Raw genomic sequence first — 17,779 nt, 5'->3', positions numbered from 1 at the left:
AGCTAGAAAAGTGTCAGGCACTGACAAGCTTGATGGTAGACTGCCTTTAGTTTAACAAATAGTTTTAGTGCATATTCCTATGAAAATACTGACTTCCATGGAAGACGAAGTAACATGTTCTAATGAGCAACAAATTCTTACACTTTCATACTCAACATTAAGTCTGGTTCTTATATTTCATTTTGAAAGACCACTTATTGTTGCATATTCAAGATTTACTTCTAGTTTTTACTATTTTGGCTATATGTATAACAGTAGAATGCAGAAACATGTGCAAACGTCAAAGATTTTGTTTAACAACAGAAACTCAAGTTCAACCAGATTTTGTTCTTGCACCTTATTATTTTGCCTAGGTTTTCTCCAGACCTTAGTTATATTTTAATGCACTAACCACAATGACCTTAAAACTCCAAGTTTCTTAACTTTCATAGGTTTGTATGAGTCATCAAAACGTAAATGAATCATCAATAAAAACAATTACTGAAAAAATATACATGGAACGACTGAAGAACTGCATCAGTTTTAATTGAGACAAAGCTCTACAGCAGTTATCTTCAAAATGTACCTGATTCGACTTTGATAAATAAGTTACTGAAGTATGTAATACAATCAACATACTTACCTGTAGGAAATAGCTAGAATGTTACAGAGTTTGATAACATTTCATATGTGTCTACAGCAAAAGTAGACGTTTAAAGTACTTCTGCAAGAGATTGCTGACTCTTAAAGCCAACTTCAAACAGGAAGATGATTCAATAGATAAAGTGTATTTTCATTTGAAAATTGTCTTCCATCTTACAAGATTACTACTTTTAGCATATCTTTGGGGGGAAAAGGCCGAGAGCACGCTGTCCAAAAAATACAGTAGCAATTTGCAAGCAGACATTCCTGCAGAAAATTGACGTTTCCAACATCCAGTTTAGTAGCAAAAATATTTATTGTCTTTCAGCTCTTAGTGTGTTTCTGATTGTGAACTCCATTTTATTTTTAAACTGCTCGTATGTCTTTGTTATAGGGAGCTCTAAGCAATTAAGGAGTCTGTTTCCAATGGGATACCTTATATGCAAAAATTTAATAGTAGGTTCAGGAACAAAACCAATGGGTGGTATAGAAAAAGAGCCTGTTACGAAGAGCAGAATATCCTCCAATGTCACTACAGACTCACCACCTAAAAAAATAGGATTAGGTTGTATCACTTATCACCTATTACCCATAAACCATTATTCTGCATGTTAAGTGTTACAGGAAAAAAAACCCTGAAATCAGGAAACCCCAGATCAATATGCTGAATGAATATGCAGTTATATGGCCAAATAAGAAAAATTTTAGCAAGAAAAACCCACTTGGGTTAGTTCTGAAAAATCTTAAGTGAATAGGAAAAAAACCTCTTCTGCAAGAAGAGACCACTGTTTTCTATCTTTTGAGAGACATAATAATAAGTTCACAGCAAAGCTGAAGAGAGGGGATTAAAGGATTTTTCTGTATCACTCAGGTTGATTTTGTGGTGTTGTGGTTTTTTTTTTTTTTAAACTCACAGGAGTTTAGTACCAATCTTTCAGATATTTACTCCTCTCAAGTTTGATTGTAATTGGGCAACAGTTTCAGAAATTATAATTAGTAAGGAAGATGGGGAAGAAGGAGCAATTAGGAACTGACAGTGACCTCAAAACCTTAATTTATTTACCCCACTGAACTCTAAAAACCAAACCCTGTATGTATACCAGCAGCTAGATACCTTGAACAGGGAAGGGGGAAAAAGAAAAAAAACTTACTTACTTTCCACATCTTGCAAATAACCCATCCAAAAATCAGCACCTTCAACTTTATTTACATCTGATGAGGAATGGATTGTAAAGAGATCACAAACAGTTTCTGCTGAAAGTCTTTCAGGTTTGTGGCACAATATACTAGAGAATGCATCCGGATGCATTTGCATTTTCTCTAGCACACCAAGAGTTTTCAAACCTTGCCTAAAACTAGAAGGGGAAAAAAGAGCAAACATGCATCAGAAAGCCAGTAGGTAACTAATTGTACTCTGCATTTTATAAAGGTTAAGACTGGACATAATAAAGTTTCCCCATCTGCAGTCTCCAAGTCTTGTCAATAAGGTGTACATAGTAGGCCTGTTTTACTTTATCTTGGAAAACGCGTTTAATTTTCATTTTAACAATCTAAGTATTTCTGTGGAGCTTTTTGGGTAGATGAAAGAGATACCAATGATATGCAGAAATTAACTTTATTTCCTGGTACTTGACTGTATGAGCATGGTTTACTTTTAATTTTTATGTAAGAACATACTGAATTTCTTTTTTACACATATCCCTTTAGAAAACACAGTTTAAATTCCTTGTCCCTAGGCAAAATGAGGTGTCTTAAAAGATAGCCTTTACTTAGCTTCTGCCATCTGCATGTGTTTACGTGCTATTATTTCTCCCTGTGGCAAATGCAGATAACAGTGTTCTGGGCTGCATTAGGAATCATGGTGCCAGCAGGTCAAGGGAGCCACACTTGGAGTGCTGTGTCCATTTCTGGGCTTGCCAGTACAAGAGAGAGATGGACATATGGGAGAGAGCCCAGCAGAGGGCCACTAGGATGATTAAGGGACTGGAGCATAACCCTATGAGGAAAGGCTGAGAGAGCTGGGACTGTTCAGCCTAGAGAAGGCTCAGGTGGAATCTCAATGTGTAGAAACATCTGAAGGGAGCGTGCAAAGAAGTCAGAGCCAGGCTTTTTTTCAGCGGTGCCCAGTGCCAGGACCAGAGGCAATGGGCACAAACTGAAACACAGGAGGTTCTGTCTGAACATCAGGAAACACTTTTACTGTGAGGGTGACTGAGCCCTGGCACAGGGTGCCCAGAATGGTTGTAGAGTCTCCATCCATGGAGATACTCAAAAGCTGTCTGGACATGGTCCTGGGCAACTGGTTCTAGGTGGCCTGGCTTGAACAGAGCGGGGGGTGGACAAGATGACTTCCAGAAGTCCCTTCCAACATACACACCAATCCAATTCTGTGATTTAACTAAATTATTTTTTTTTTTTAAAACAGCTCTGCAGGTTGAAAAAATTTGACTAGTTACTGTGTACTAGATAAGAACATTTCAAGCAACTGGCTTTACAATTTAACCACCATGTTAAATCAGAATTAAAATCTTACTTCAGTTGTTTACTCATCATTTCTTAGATATCGATAGGCTGAGTCAGTAAAATTCAGAATAAATGTGTTGAAAGTGTACAGTCAGTGGTGTAAACTATTAACAGATAAAGTAACTAACTCTTTACTTACTCTCAGTCCTCGATATTGACAAGTAAATTCTTGCTCTACTCACTTTTGCACATTTTAAGCCCATCTCCAAAAATGCACAAACCCACATTTTCCCATAAACAAACAGGCTACTTATCACCTTTCACTTTTTAACTGACTAGTTTTAAAACATGATATAGATTGGTCAAAAATGCCACAGAGAGCCTTGACTGAAAGAATAATTACTCTCAACTTTGTTAAAAAAATCCTCACATTCAAAATTAGTTTTTCATAGCTCTTGGAGATTCAGTTGATTCAAATTTGTCAAATATAACACCATAAATGTGTTAAATATAAATCCAGCTATACTTGTTGGAAAAATTAGCATCCAATGCCTTTTTACTGAGCAGATGAAGAATGCAAATTGGAAGTAAGGTCAGAGACCAATCAAAAAATAGTCAACGGCTGCAACTTTCCCAGCTATTTGAGGTCATCACTACCTCATGGAAACACCAATGCAATGCTTACATTCTAAGTAGGCCAACTAACACTTGTGCACATTATCAGCCTCCTAATGGCACACACAAACTCCCTAATCAGAACTCTGGAAAACTCATTTAAATTCTAAACATATGTTCAACACTTCTAAAATTTAAGGATTCTAAATTCGCGCAATTCTGAATTAAAAATGAACACAAGCTAGAGAAATTTTGTAGTGCAAAGGTCTTTGTCAGGCTATAGTTTACAACCATGACTCTGCCCTCTTCATAAGGTTGAAAAAGGAATGTGACCAAGGAGAAGCGGAACGGAGCGGATATATAAAGAAATAATTTCAGTCCTTCAGTTTAACTAACTAGTTAACAGTTGCTACTTAATCCACTGAAAATTATATTTTATTTCATTGGTTTAAATGAAGAATAAGCAAGAACATGTGAAAGTTAGTTTTAGCAACATATTATTTAGTATTTCAGTGAGGAAAAAATCCAGGAAGTTTGAAAACTCAAACAAAACAAACCTTTCTAGGGGTGAAATAATTCTCTTGATTACATGATGGATCAATATGTCATTCACCAGCATATTCTTATCACACAAAGCTGTTACAGGTCTTAAACATCCAGCAGCAGCAAGGAATTCGTAACAGTTGTGTATTGTAGACTGTAGGCTGGACAGTTGTAGGCTGGACAGAGTAGACTGTAGGCTGGACAGACTATTTGCATATTTTATCTGTATCAGAAAATAAAAGTTAGGAATTTGTTTACTACATGTGTTTATATATATATTAAAAAACTTCAGTTCAAATTAAAAAGCTTATTTATATTCAATAAGCCCTTCTTTATCACCAAATATAGTCTTGAACAAGAATTTGCTAATAAGCTTAGTTTTATTTACCATTTTTATTGTTTGTGCTACATCAACATCAGCAACATCTTCCAAAGCTGGCTTCACATTCTCTGGACCATAGACAAGACAATTGAACAGTGTTTTGGAAAAGAAACCAGGAGATGGGCCACCATGAACCAGAGAAACTGCAATCATTTTACCAGCTTCAAAATAAAGATTCTCTTTCACAGCTGCAAATGAAAAAAAATATATTTACTATATATGCATGAAAATAATTTGTGATCCTCAATTTTTTACAGAAAATCTCATAATGCAATTCCTTCTTACTTTAGGAGATGTAACAAATGAGGTTTGCCATCTCCTGCTGGTTGAAACGCTAAGACCGGTATTTTTTACATAGGAGTACCATATTCTTTTACTCCAACTCTTCATCCACTGTCAAGGTTTGGAGAAGATGTAACTTCCTCTTCCCCTTTGTACCCAATGTACATATAATTCTGATGCATAAAAACTCAAAAGAAGCTAACTTTAGGTCTTTAGGGAGCATGCTATCAGAGACAATGTTCTAGAACTTTGAGGAAAGGAAAATAAGTAACAGAGAAAGTGAGTCAGGAAGAAAGAAATTCACTTGTAGAGAACAAATACCTTAATTAAGAAGTTCCAAGTCTAATTATATGCTGTATTTTTTCCTTGTTTGTCATCAACTTTTCCAGCTAAAGCAAATTTTTTTTGTTATTACAAATCTGCACCCCACCCCCCTTTAGAACTGAAAAGCAAAAAAACTCAAAAAAACAATTTCTATCCATCAGGACTATAATTGTGAACCGACAATCATACTGGCTGAAGATTTAAAAACCTTTCAAGTTATATAGTTCTTAATGTATTTTTGAACAAAGCATTTCATTACCTTGAAAATCAAGGGACAAGTTCTTTGCAGAAGAGCCCTCAAACAATGATGAATTCTGAAGGTGAAGCATTAATAATTGGAAGAAACGGTGTTTTGATGCAGCAGAAGTATCTGCCTTTGATCTATCTTTGCAGTTTGTGAACTTTATTTCAATGGTGTTTGTAGGACTGAAGTTGCGCTGTCTAAATCCTTTTAAAGCACTATTCCAGATATTTTCTGCATTGATGTTAAGCCTTGTAGTTTTTGTATTAACTTGTAACTTTAACTCCTTCAGTATATTAGAAACTTCCCTTCTTTGCTTTCTTAAATGCCTACAAGAAAATCGCATGTATTTTCAGATGAAATCTACGATTCATAATTAGCAACAGTTTACAGGAAATATACTAAAATCTATTAAGAAAAACACCTCTTTAAACACTTTGGTACATTTACGTATTGCCTAAATTATATCAGTAAAACATCCGGTTAGATTCTTCAAATTTTAACTCTGTAGTGGCAAATTTTAAAGTACCTCTAAGAACTAGAAACAAGGAGGTAGAAATTATTACTTTGGCATAAAATTTATAGTTATTTTCTTAATTCCATTACACCAACACAGTGCCAAACAATTCTCACACCATCATTCTGCATTTGAACAATGTGAAACAAGTGAGAAATTGAAGATCTTACCATGTTTGTGTTAAAGAGATGTTTTGCAACCAAATTAGAATACACTGTCAACTGTTCACTAATATTTAATATTTGTCACTATAATCAAAAATACATTTGAGAAGGGAGAAATGTTGCAGTTCTCATTTAAAAAAAAAAGACACCAGTCTAAGTAAGACCCCTTCTTTGTTTTCTAACTTGCAACCAAAACTATTTCAAATACCCTACCTACTAGAAGTAACTAACTCCCTCATCAGAATTTTTAGCACATATTACAGGTAGAATTCATAAATTAAGTATTCACAACAAGACAAAGAATTTTGTATCCTTAAACTGAATATTCTATATTAAAACATGTTCTTTTACCACTGATTTTAGCATAATCACAAACTATTCCTATGGTACCACTGCAAAAACATTGAAAATTCAGGACGTCTAATTGGAAGAAAGTAATTAGGATTCTTTTTATTCCCCCTTTTCTAAAGAATGCTAGCCATGCTTCGGTAAGGACAAATATGGGTTTCTGGGTTTTGATTCCCTCACTACCTAACCTAAAAATTCTCAACAGGTATCATCCTTTGCTCCTCACCCTCCTCTAGCATTTAAAAACAGCAGAAGCCTTTATCAAGTTATGAATTCAGCTCTTCAGTGTACTCATTCTGTTTTTCCAGTGACTATATATACACACACCCCACTATATATACCCCCCCCATGTTCTGTAGGAAATACGGTGTAAAGCCACGTGCTAGATTACTCTTCAATGTAAGAAAAATAGAAGAAAATACTTTTTCCTCAGGGACCAGTTCCTGTTTGACGTCAGCGGAGATAAGGACATAGTCACTCTGTTGGATGCTGGAAGTTCTAGGTGTGAGCAGGGTGGCAAGTTGTTCTGGCACATTATCTTTGGTGATCTATAAACCAAAACAGTATTTTAAGAAGAGATACAATTGAGGAATACATAAACACTTCTTATTTGAAGGTAGCAATATAATTTCCCCCTATTTCAGTATTGAATCTCATTTGTATGTTCATTTACATGAAGTCCATCAGTGCCTGAACTACAATTTTAAAAATAATAATTCAGTATTTTATTATGCAGTGGTTTTAGGATGCGTTTTTAGTTGCATCCCATACATGAGACGGAAGTACATAACTTTACATTTTACATATTTTTTTTTTACTTATTTTACAATAAGTAAAAACTAAAAATATTAGTTTCTACAGTTTTGAAAAGTTTTTATTACAGCAGAGAAAAACATTATTTATATAAACATCTCTGAAAGCTAGATTTCTAGCACACTATTAACATAGAAAAAAATACTGATAAGCAGCCTTAGCTTTAAGTTTTGCCATTTGTACATTCGAAGTTACCTCTAAATTGTTAAGATTCCTTTTACAAGGATCTCATTTTATCAAACTAAAAACTGGTTACATGCCACCAAATGCAAATAACTATAGCAAATTTACAGAGTTCACGGCTTACTCAGAAAACTTCCATCACTAAAATTTACTCCAATTTTATCCAATTTGCAATTTAGTGTGAGAAGTTTCTCCTATGCAATAAGCCATCACCTCCTCATGTTTAAATACTATTTTATGTTATAATCGGTTTCTGCTTGAAAAAAGAAAATTACACACTGGAGAAGAAAATTGCGTTGAGATCCAGGTGACTGCCGAGGGCACTTTGGAGATGGCTCTTCCAGCAAACAAGTTGTCCCGTCTGTCTTTTCAGAGGTAGCCAAAGAACGCTTTTTCTGTTTGCTATAGCTCCCTGTGTGATTAAAGTATATTAATTTAGTGACTTTGCTAGCTGTAAAATACATAGTATTAAAATTTATTGCTTTAAGAAGTCACTGTCACATCCATAACTTTACCTGATTTTGCAAAGATGCTTCTGCATTCCATGCACTCCCAGTTTTGCTCCCATGACTTCATAGATGAACAGGCCAAATGAGTTCCACGGGAACCACAACACTGACAACGCTTTATTTCCCATTTACTAAAATTAAAAACTGATGTATTTAGAATTACACAGAAGAACGAGGCTAGTTAAAACAAAGAATATTCAACAGTGAGCGTAACCCAGACACTAAACTAACGAAGCATAATTTTATCAGTCTGGTAGGACTGTATTTATATACAAGGGGAACTTTCTTCAGACAAGATATACTCACAATTCCTGTTGCAACAAGAAACAAAAGCTACCCATGTTCCAGCACTTGCATTGAAAGAGGCTATGAGTGAGTGTGCTCCCCTGCCTTTAAGTCAATAGCTTGCAGCCCGTATTTTCTCCTCATGTTGCTAGCCAGCAACATCTTCTGTATTTTATGGGTATCCACCGTTCAGGTTTTCCAAATGGTAAATTTTTTCAAGGAGCATATCTGATTATTACACATTCTGAATAAGACTCTTCATTAATGACAGTGTTTAAGTATCTGTTAGGTTTTTGTCTAGATTTCTTCAGTTTTGCTTAAACATAAAATGGAACAATGTGACTGATATTAGTTCAAATATTGGAAGCCTAAGGTACAACTCTTAAAGGCAAAGTAAATCCTGAGGTGCACACATACCATGAATGAACCAAGCAATGTCTGGTCAAACCTGTACAAAGCAAAGTGTTAATGTCTCCAGGACACAGTACTACAGAAACAAGTCTTCAAAGTAGAGGCTCTGACAGCTTTGAGTATACTCCTGCCAATGGAACATACACATTTCAGAAGCACACAAACAGAACAAGAAAGTATGCAGAAAATGAACTTGTTAATCAAAAATTAAGCAAGTGGTAGAGCAGCATAAAGCCTTTTACATGATCACTCAAGCCTCTCATTAAGCTATCAGCAATATCTTAGCTGCCATTTGCATGCAGAGGAATAGCTCGCAGCTAGATTGATTTTACACAGCTAGTTAGTTTTCAGCCAAGTCTAGTACTTTAATGAATTGCTTGGAAAGGTGTTAAGTATTCTAACAATTATTAAATTGTTGAATTAAGCTTTGAATGAAAGATACACATTAGTTTAGGCACATACTATTCTACATGTTATGTGGAAGTACAAATTCTACTTCAGCTCTGTATCAAATGAGAACAAGGACAAGATAACTGATTATCGATTGGTTTGGTTTTCGTGGCTTTTATAACCTGATTAAATTAGAGAAAATTAGTATTGAAATATTATTATAGGGAATAAACCAAACATTTTATTTGGACATGGTGTCTTGGCTTGACATTAAAACTTGATGCTGAAAAGTATTTAAGCATTTAAATTAAAAAAAAAAAAAAAAAAAAAACCCACACCACCAAAGAACTATTCCATCCTAGGTTATACCTTCCTGCAAAAGTGTCATACCTATCAGGTTCATTATAGTCTCTTCCTTTCTTGCAGAGACATCTTTTAATGTCACAGTGTAGATAACATTGCAGTAGGTCTTGATATGCATTCTCTTCAAGTTCCCAAGATGCATCCCTATAAACAAGGCAGAAGATCTGTTATTACAACTGTATTTCCGATTGTTTAAATTGGTTACTCTGTCTTTGGAAAAGATGTATGTAATAACCCCATGAAGATATTTCAATCATGTAATGTTCTAGGCAACAGCTAGACAACTGAGAAGGGGAAGAAAAAAGTCTAGGAACAAAAATAATACTATAAAATACACAGACTTCTTCTTGCGTACAGTTACTTTGATTAAAGTATTTATTATTTTTCGCATGACCTCAGTGCATGTTTGCTCTGTTTCACATCATTCCGCTTTCTCTCTCACAGCAGACGTGGATAGTTGTTTTGGTAGTCCACTCAAGTTACCACTGAAAATGGTCTCGTGATAAGTAACTCAGAATTTTCCAGGCCAGTACAGCAAAGTTAACCAAGTATTTTGACTCTTCTTCCTCTCCAAAATCTTGGGCTTCTGTCTCTGGAGGGAATTAATGGTAGTCTCGGAAGAGACTAAGAGTTATTAGAGAGTAATACTTCTAACAAAGAAGCATCATTCTGATCACTTTCTGTCTTATTTTGAGCCCCATCAAATGGTGAAAACTTATGAAAAACAGCTCAGAATTTTAGAAGCAGTTGTTATACTAAACATATCCTTAGCAATCCCTTGGGAGAAGATGGAAGCTGTATGGCCGAGTAATCAGTCAATTATAACACTGTCTGGACAGAAATTCTGATAATTTAAAAACTTGGGCGCAAAAAAATACACTTCTCATCAACCTTTATTTTAATGCAAAATTATTGTATTTAAGAAGTGTTTTGAACTTCTAAATAGGTCCCTGGTTGAATCATGGCATTAAAAATGACTTTTCAGAGCTTCCTGCTTTATGTTTGAGATGACTAATTTGGCCTTTGACAATTTTTATGCATAACTAAAAGGAAACAGGCTACTCCTTACCAAGCCAAACAATTCTACCATTGAAGATAGAACTGAGGTTTCACATATTAATAGATGCAGTTCTATAGAATAAATAAAAATGGTTTTAACACCCTATCAAAAGTTCTTATAGAAGAGTGATTATTTACAAAATTACTTACTTTTCTGGAATGTGTATGCCCATTCTCAACATTTCTTTCTGAAATTTGTCCTTGTTATTACATACTGTGCACCTAAAGAAAAATATCCCAGCACTCAAAGCTTGATACTGTGTCAAGAAAAAAAAAACACAACAAAAAACCAAACCAATTATTGAATTACTACCATCCTTAGGATGCCAATAAATAATGCCTTAGTATCTATAACCATTACATTCATAGATACTGTCCTGACATGGATGTTAAAGCTGACATCAATCGTGATGTCACTTGACATTGAAGCAAGTGGTGAGCATTTTCTCTTCCTTTAAAGGACAAGAGCTCACATGGTAGAATCAGGTTCGTAAACAAAAGTACAATCCTTTTCAGCCAACCTCTCCAGATCTAGAATAAGTTTACAAAAAGAACCTTATAACTTTTTCCAGCTCTGGACTTAGGCAAAGAGAACTGATGATGGATAAATGACATTTTTAGCATTTAAGATTCTGCACATAATGACTTGCAAGATGGCAACTACCTAGGTTGGACTTCAGTTCCTAAAAATAACTAAAAGGCATGAAGTGTATCACACATGCAGAAACATGGGAGGGGCAGAGTTAATAGCATAAAAAAAAAATCCTTCTTGTAAGACATTAGTCTCCAAAACACAATTTTAGCATTGTCCTCCAAACCTAGCATATTTCCATACCTACTGCCTACATTAACCCTAAGCAATTTTAAGCAACCATTCCATTACTTTTAAACACAACAGAAATGTTTGTGTTTTTTAAACAGAAACAGAAATTTGCTATGAGAATGCAAAGAGAAAGAAAGGGAGAACCTGTGTTACCTGCAAGCATTCTCGATGAAACCATGCGTTTTTACAGCAAGGACTTTTCAATACAGTGTACACTGGAAGCTGTTCAACCAAATCCAGGCATATCGTACACTGTGAAGTTCCTCTAGATTCTCTATCCGGAAACTTTTGGACTGGTTTATGTTCCCAACAGTAAGATCTAAAAATAATAATTTAGGGTTCCCTTATCAAAACAACATTTTATGAACCTTCCTCATAAAATTTGAAGATAGCAAAATGAATTCCCTATTATATCTGTTTTTTTATGAATAAACACTGTGCAACAAGCTAAAAAGGCAGACACGTACTGGTTTTGTCTGGGATGGAGTTAATTTTCTTCATGGTAGCTTGTATGGTGCTGTGTTTCGGATTTGTGATGAAAACAGTGTTGATAATACAGGGATGTTTTCCTTACTGCTGAGCAGTGCTTACACAACATCAAGGCCTTTTCTGCCTCTCACACCATCCCTCCAGTGAGTAGGCTGGGGGTGCACAAGAAGTTGGGAGGGGACGCAGCTGAGACAGCTGACCCCAACTGACCAAAGGGATATTAAACTAAGCGGGGGTACATTTAGACTAGATATAAGGAAGAAATTTTTTTTACACTGAGGGTGGTGAAACCCTGGAACAGGTTGCCCAGAGAGGTGGCGGATGCCCCATCCCTGGAAACATTCAAGGCCAGGCTGGACGGGGCTCTGAGCAACCTGATCTAGTTGAAGATGTCCCTGCCCATGGCAGGGGGGTTGGACTAGATGACCTTTAAAGGTCCCTTCCAACCCAAACTATTCTATGATATTCCAGACCATGATGTCAAGCTCAGCAATAAAACTGGGGGAAGGGAGGAGGAAGGGAAGACATTCAGAGTGATGGCATTTGTCTTCCCAAGTAACTGTTACACATGATGGAGCCCTGCTTTCCTGGAAATAGCTGAACACCTGCCTGCCGACGGGAAGTAGTAAATGAATTCCTTGTTTTGCTTTGCTTGTGCATGCAGCTGTTCCTTTACCTATTAAACTGTCTTTATCTCAACCCACGAGTTTTCTCACTTTTACCCTTCCGATTCTCTCCCCATCCCGCTGGGGGTAGTGAGCGAGCGGCTGTGTGGTGCTCTGCTGCCTATCAGGGTTAAACCACAACACACATGTAAACAAATTATGTATCTAACAGAGCAAGTCAATAGAACATTAGTAAGGAAGAAGCACGTTGCCAACTGATGCTCTGTAAATTACAGAGATCATATACCCCCTTTCTCTCAAAACTTCTTTTGGTCCAAAGAATGCTTTTCCTGTCCTCAGAACCTCAAGTTCTTCCTATATTTCAATGTTACCATGACATTAAAGGAGCAATTTTGAGTTTGCACATTCATTCTACAGAGTCTAGGTAGCAGGATAAATTTTATAATTTAGCACATTTTCAGAGAAATAAGACAGCCAAGAAATGCAGCTCTAGAAGAAACCTTTCTGAAAATGCATTATTTATAGATGTGCTTGACTTAATACACGTCATTTATTTAAGAAGTTAAAGTGCCTGCCAGACTTCAATCCACCCACCCTAAACACTCATCTTACAGTAGGCAGAATAAAGCCGTTATCAAATGCACTCAAGAGTATTTTGACTACAGCCAAGATGCTGGACAGATGATAATAAAAGAAAATAAAACTTTTTTTAGACATTCGATATTAAACCCATTTCTCCTGCAGTCCGTCTCTACTAAGCAGATCTAGAAGTCTCGTTCTTTGAAACACAACAGAATGGCATACAGTGTGTTTTGAGTGCTGAAAGAGATAGGCAGCCAAACCATGTCAAAGGCACGGGAGGCAGACAAACAAAAAACCAAAACCAACCATTTTGCAGTTTATTTCAGAGCTTAAGATTTAATGCTCAATTTTATAAACAATTTAACTACTTGTAGAAGCATTAAATTATATCTTTAAAAAAGTGTTGCGAGTTTAGTTTGTAGGTACTAGGTATGCAATATAACTGCTTGGCCTTCATGTTTTCCACAAACCAGATATTTTTTTCTTAGATAACCCGGATGTCATTTATAATTTACAGCCTATCCAATGACAACCCATGAAAAAACAAATCACCTCCTGTAAAAATATAATGAATTGAACATTAAAAAGCAACAAAACCGCAGAACTTACCTGAAGTCTTCCATGAACTGGAAAATACATTCCTTTTGTATCCCACAAGGAAAATGGTAACTTCGTTTGCATTTGGGAGCTACGCATCCAATTGAAGCACCCTTTTTCTTACAGATATTACATGTCTAGGAATAATTTGTTTTAGAAATAACGGAATATTAACATCTAAAGTCCAAGTAAAATTACAGGATTTAAACCAATAGAAAAATTAGTGTGTAAGAAAGAATATCGGCCAATAGATTGTAACTGTGACAAGACCATTGTGTCTTAGCTCTATTTCAAAGAGTGAAGATATATAGTTATTTCAGACTTTGATTATGTATTGGTTTATATGCATGTTGACTTGTGACACGTAAGCCAGAATACAAGTTATTTTACCAGTACCTATAGTTTAGTTGCATCTATAAAATTATCTAATGTCAGCTTGAGGCTCAGCATAATGTCATGAGGTATTATGCATGTCTAATTTGCTCTTATTTATTTCCTGGTTATGTTGCAGACAAATGAAAATATTAGCAAACTTCTGCAGGTTCTGTTGTCCCTTGTGGCTTCCATGAACCCAATATACTTGTTACTTAAATGTAACAAATTAGATGTTTGAATGAGCTCAGCACACTGCCCATTGGAGAAAGAAAAAAAGAAAAAACAACCCTCACAGGCAGTACTAAGTGCACTTAAAAGTTACTTTTTTCCCCTTGTAAATACCAAAGACTTCATTCTTACCAGTTTTGCAGCTCTATTTACTTCTTTTCTAATATCCGTGATTAAGAATCCATCTACACCTTCATCTTCTTCTCCTCTCTGCCAAATGCCACTTGACATCAACTATGAAAACAAATTAAGTATTTTAAGATATTCACCTATCTAAAGATTTAAAATTACCTACACTTAGTCTGTCAAGTAAGAGAGAAGTTTAGACTAACAAAGCTTGTGTGCAAACATTAACAATTAAAAAACTGATCCAAAACATCTATGTTTTTGTCTCATATGACACAATATGGAATAATAACCATTAACATGAAAAGAAATATTTCATAACATCAAAGTCTTATGTAATACTGTAGAGCCCAAGATGGTGTATTTTACCTTCCTTTTTGAAGTATACAGACTATTCAGATAATTGACAAACAATTACTGTCAGCATATAAAGCTTCAGAAGAAGTAAAATTAAATTAGTTTAGTTAATGTGAATGACAATTGTGCTGTGGAGAAGATGAAGCACAGTAGGAAGTATCTGTATTGAAGTGCAACCTAAGAGGAAAAGTAATTCACTTTAGAGGAGAATTAAATAAAAACAGAATCAACTAGGCAAGTCAGAAGAGCCTGATGATAATTTAGATTAAAGGTACTAAGTAAGGCAGTTACATCACAAACTTCATACAGTTAAATAGTTTCACAACTTGATGCCTCCTATATTCTTTACAATCTCATTTTATAGTTCTCATTTTAGAATTTCAACACAGCACCATTTTCTAACTACAGTTTTTAATATTTTCAATATTTTAGTTGAATAAATGTAAAATTTTATACCAAAACCAATTAAGAATATATTTTTTCCAGATGTGAGACATTTGGCAAAGAAAAATGAAACTGCGCCACTAACTGGCCTCTTTCTAGAAGAACTCTTTTCTTATATAATACTCACTGTATTTAAGTAAAATCACGGGGTTGTTTGTTTTTAAAAAGCAGCAGGGACCAAAACCTAAAAGATGACTGCAGGAAGCTCACCATGGAAAAATATCTTGTAAATCATAAGGCTCAGTGTTGCAAGCATGCCCTTTCCTAGCTGTTCTGCTCCATCAGGAAAGGACTTTTTCCTGTCATTTCATATGGCCTTATGTATGAGACAAAATTATCACGAACAGACCTCAATTTCCATCCAGATGCTTAAAATTTATTTAAGAAAAAAAATTCAAACTGTATTTATGAACAAAAAAACCCTGATTTTTTTTTTTTAAGTATTCATATTATTTTAAAGATCTGCAAAAATTTGGAGATTGAAAGGTAGTTTAAGTATATACATGTAAGAGTATATATCTTGGAAAATGTCAAGTGTGATAACAAAAGATACTCAGCTGTAGTTTATATCCATAGCGTTGTTCAAATTACAAGCTTTTACTAAATAGTAATACTGTAGCTGTATAGGATCAATAGGGTACATATTACTAAACTGAAAAGTAGGACTATTTCTTAAGTGTTACAATGTCCTATGCAATGTCAGAGAATAACTCACAGCCAAAAAAGAACTAGTGAGAAGCAAGAAAAAGACAACTTTTCTCTACTTTTTCCACAAAGGGTGAAATTTTCACATGCCAAATTTTGAAACGACACTTCTCTTACAGAAGCAAATATGTACGTGCAATCTGTTCCCCTTCTCTTAACATGTACCTTCATTGCTATGATAGGTTGGGAGAAGTTAACCAAGTAATTCATTTAAATGGATCATGAACAGAATTTAGCTTTGAATAAAGGCTTGTTGGGATTTACTTATTTAATCTGCTGCACCTGCTGACAAGTACAAGCCTTCAAGGCTACAAGTTAAAGCTGACAGTTCAAGCTTTACAACAAAAAAACCTGTTACAACTGTTTGGACAGGTTATTACTATTTAATACTCATTGCATTTACCTTTTTTCTTTTTTCAGTTAAAACAGACAAGCTCCAAGATCAATACCACATACTTACCAAACAGTAATAATGAACAGTGAGATTGTATTCTACATAGGTCCTTTTTTCTCCATACTTTTCAGGGCAGTCATCTGTCCGTCCACAGAGAACACAGACTAAAATACAGAATCATGTTTATAATCACAGTGAATGTACTGGAATTACTATGGATCAGCTGTTGAGCAGTAACTTTCATCTCTTAATCACATGCATCTTGAAGTAGATTACTGGATAAAGGACAGTAGATACCCCTCTCTCTTTAACGTTGAATTCCATAGTAAATACAGAAGAGGGTACTCTTTAACGTTGAATTCCATAGTAAATACTATGTTCCTTCTATTTGTTCCTTCTCTAGTTCCTAGAAAGAAAATACTTCACCAGTTCCACCTGCCTGCTGATTCAGGAGAGGGCTATCACCCAAGCTAAATTCACAAGCCGATTGTGCGCCCAACTGAAAAGTTCTTCCCAAAACATCCAAAGATAATTATCAAATGGCCAACAATGTCCAGACGCATGTGAAATACATCATCTGTTTTTAGTATTGTACATAAAGACATTACCATATTAGAATCCATGAAGCAACTTAACTGTTTCTTTGTATACCTATGTGATAACCTTCATGAAAAGCAGATGAATGGTATCCTGACTGTATCAAGTCATATGCTACCAGTGCTTTTAAAACGTATGCTAGTTTCAAAACATTCAAGGATTTGAGACAACATTGGAATCAACTAAAACCTTGAGGATTTCCTCATTTCTGCCATTCCTAGCCCACTAACATACTTCCACAGACATTTAGTATCTTCCCTTCAATTCTCAACAGATATAAGATACATTTTCAATATTCTAACATCAAGAACAGTCATAGCAGCAATGAGAATAGAGGTACTGCTTCAGTCTAAGAAAGTCTTGACTGATACATCTCAAACACAGCTGTGTGTGATTTGGCAGCTGAATTCCCAAGGTTACTTTCTTAAAACATCTGCAGAAAAGACTAGTTTTAAATATTCCAATTACAGCAAACAAATCCAAGGAAGTTTACACATTATTTCTTTTTCATTCCCTGAGACAAGTGGTTCCAACACAATTTGATTACTGAAAATCCACCTGTGTTTTGAATCCAAATAAAGCAAGTTATAATTGGTATTATATATGCAGATTAAAGATATCTGTAACTATTTAATAAGAACCATACTTACATGGAGTTTGAATGTCAAAATTATTGGTTTTACTCATCCTGAGTTCTTCTGGCTGTCTGTCACAAAAAAGAAATGAGGTGTTAAATACATCTGGTGCATTAACAATGACCATTATACATACCGCTTTTACATTTTATTTTAAATTGAAAAAAACCCCAAACTCAGTAAAGTAAAAATGCAATCAATAACAAAAGAATATTATAATTCAACTGTTATTGTGAGAGATAGGGGTTCGCAAAGCAGGATGCAGATTTTCAGAAAAAAATATTCCCA

At 35.1% G+C, this 17,779-nt stretch overlaps 1 protein-coding gene across 1 annotated transcript; it reads right to left on the bottom strand.

The window, feature by feature from the left end:
• Window positions 1-918: 918 nt before the first annotated feature.
• G2E3 (G2/M-phase specific E3 ubiquitin protein ligase) lies at window positions 919-17,556 on the bottom strand. Its single transcript, XM_009290351.2, has 15 exons — window positions 17,507-17,556; window positions 16,326-16,423; window positions 14,366-14,467; window positions 13,643-13,767; window positions 11,490-11,655; window positions 10,664-10,770; window positions 9,482-9,598; window positions 8,012-8,136; window positions 7,776-7,908; window positions 6,923-7,048; window positions 5,490-5,800; window positions 4,631-4,812; window positions 4,257-4,465; window positions 1,777-1,976; window positions 919-1,168 (listed from the first exon to the last, which is right to left on the bottom strand). The coding sequence occupies exons 1-15, from the start codon at window positions 17,541-17,543 to the stop codon at window positions 936-938; spliced, it is 2,271 nt and encodes a 756-aa protein (XP_009288626.1). The 5' UTR covers window positions 17,544-17,556; the 3' UTR covers window positions 919-935.
• Window positions 17,557-17,779: the final 223 nt, after the last annotated feature.

This window comes from Aptenodytes forsteri, unplaced genomic scaffold (genome assembly GCF_000699145.1).
Source record: "Aptenodytes forsteri isolate BGI_AS27 unplaced genomic scaffold, ASM69914v1 Scaffold108, whole genome shotgun sequence".
NCBI lineage: Eukaryota > Metazoa > Chordata > Aves > Sphenisciformes > Spheniscidae > Aptenodytes > Aptenodytes forsteri.
The sequence above is the reverse complement of the archived record's forward strand: the minus strand, read 5'-3'. Positions and strand labels throughout refer to the sequence as shown.

Coding starts and splice junctions, on each gene's coding strand:
- G2E3 (XM_009290351.2), bottom strand. CDS start 17,543: ATGAGTAAAACCAATAATTTTGACATTCAAACTCCAT. Junction 9,599..10,663: donor GGCATACACATTCCAGAAAA/GTAAGTAATTTT, acceptor CCTTGTTTATAG/GGATGCATCTTGGGAACTTG. Junction 1,977..4,256: donor ATTATTTCACCCCTAGAAAG/GTTTGTTTTGTT, acceptor TTCCCCTTCTAG/TTTTAGGCAAGGTTTGAAAA.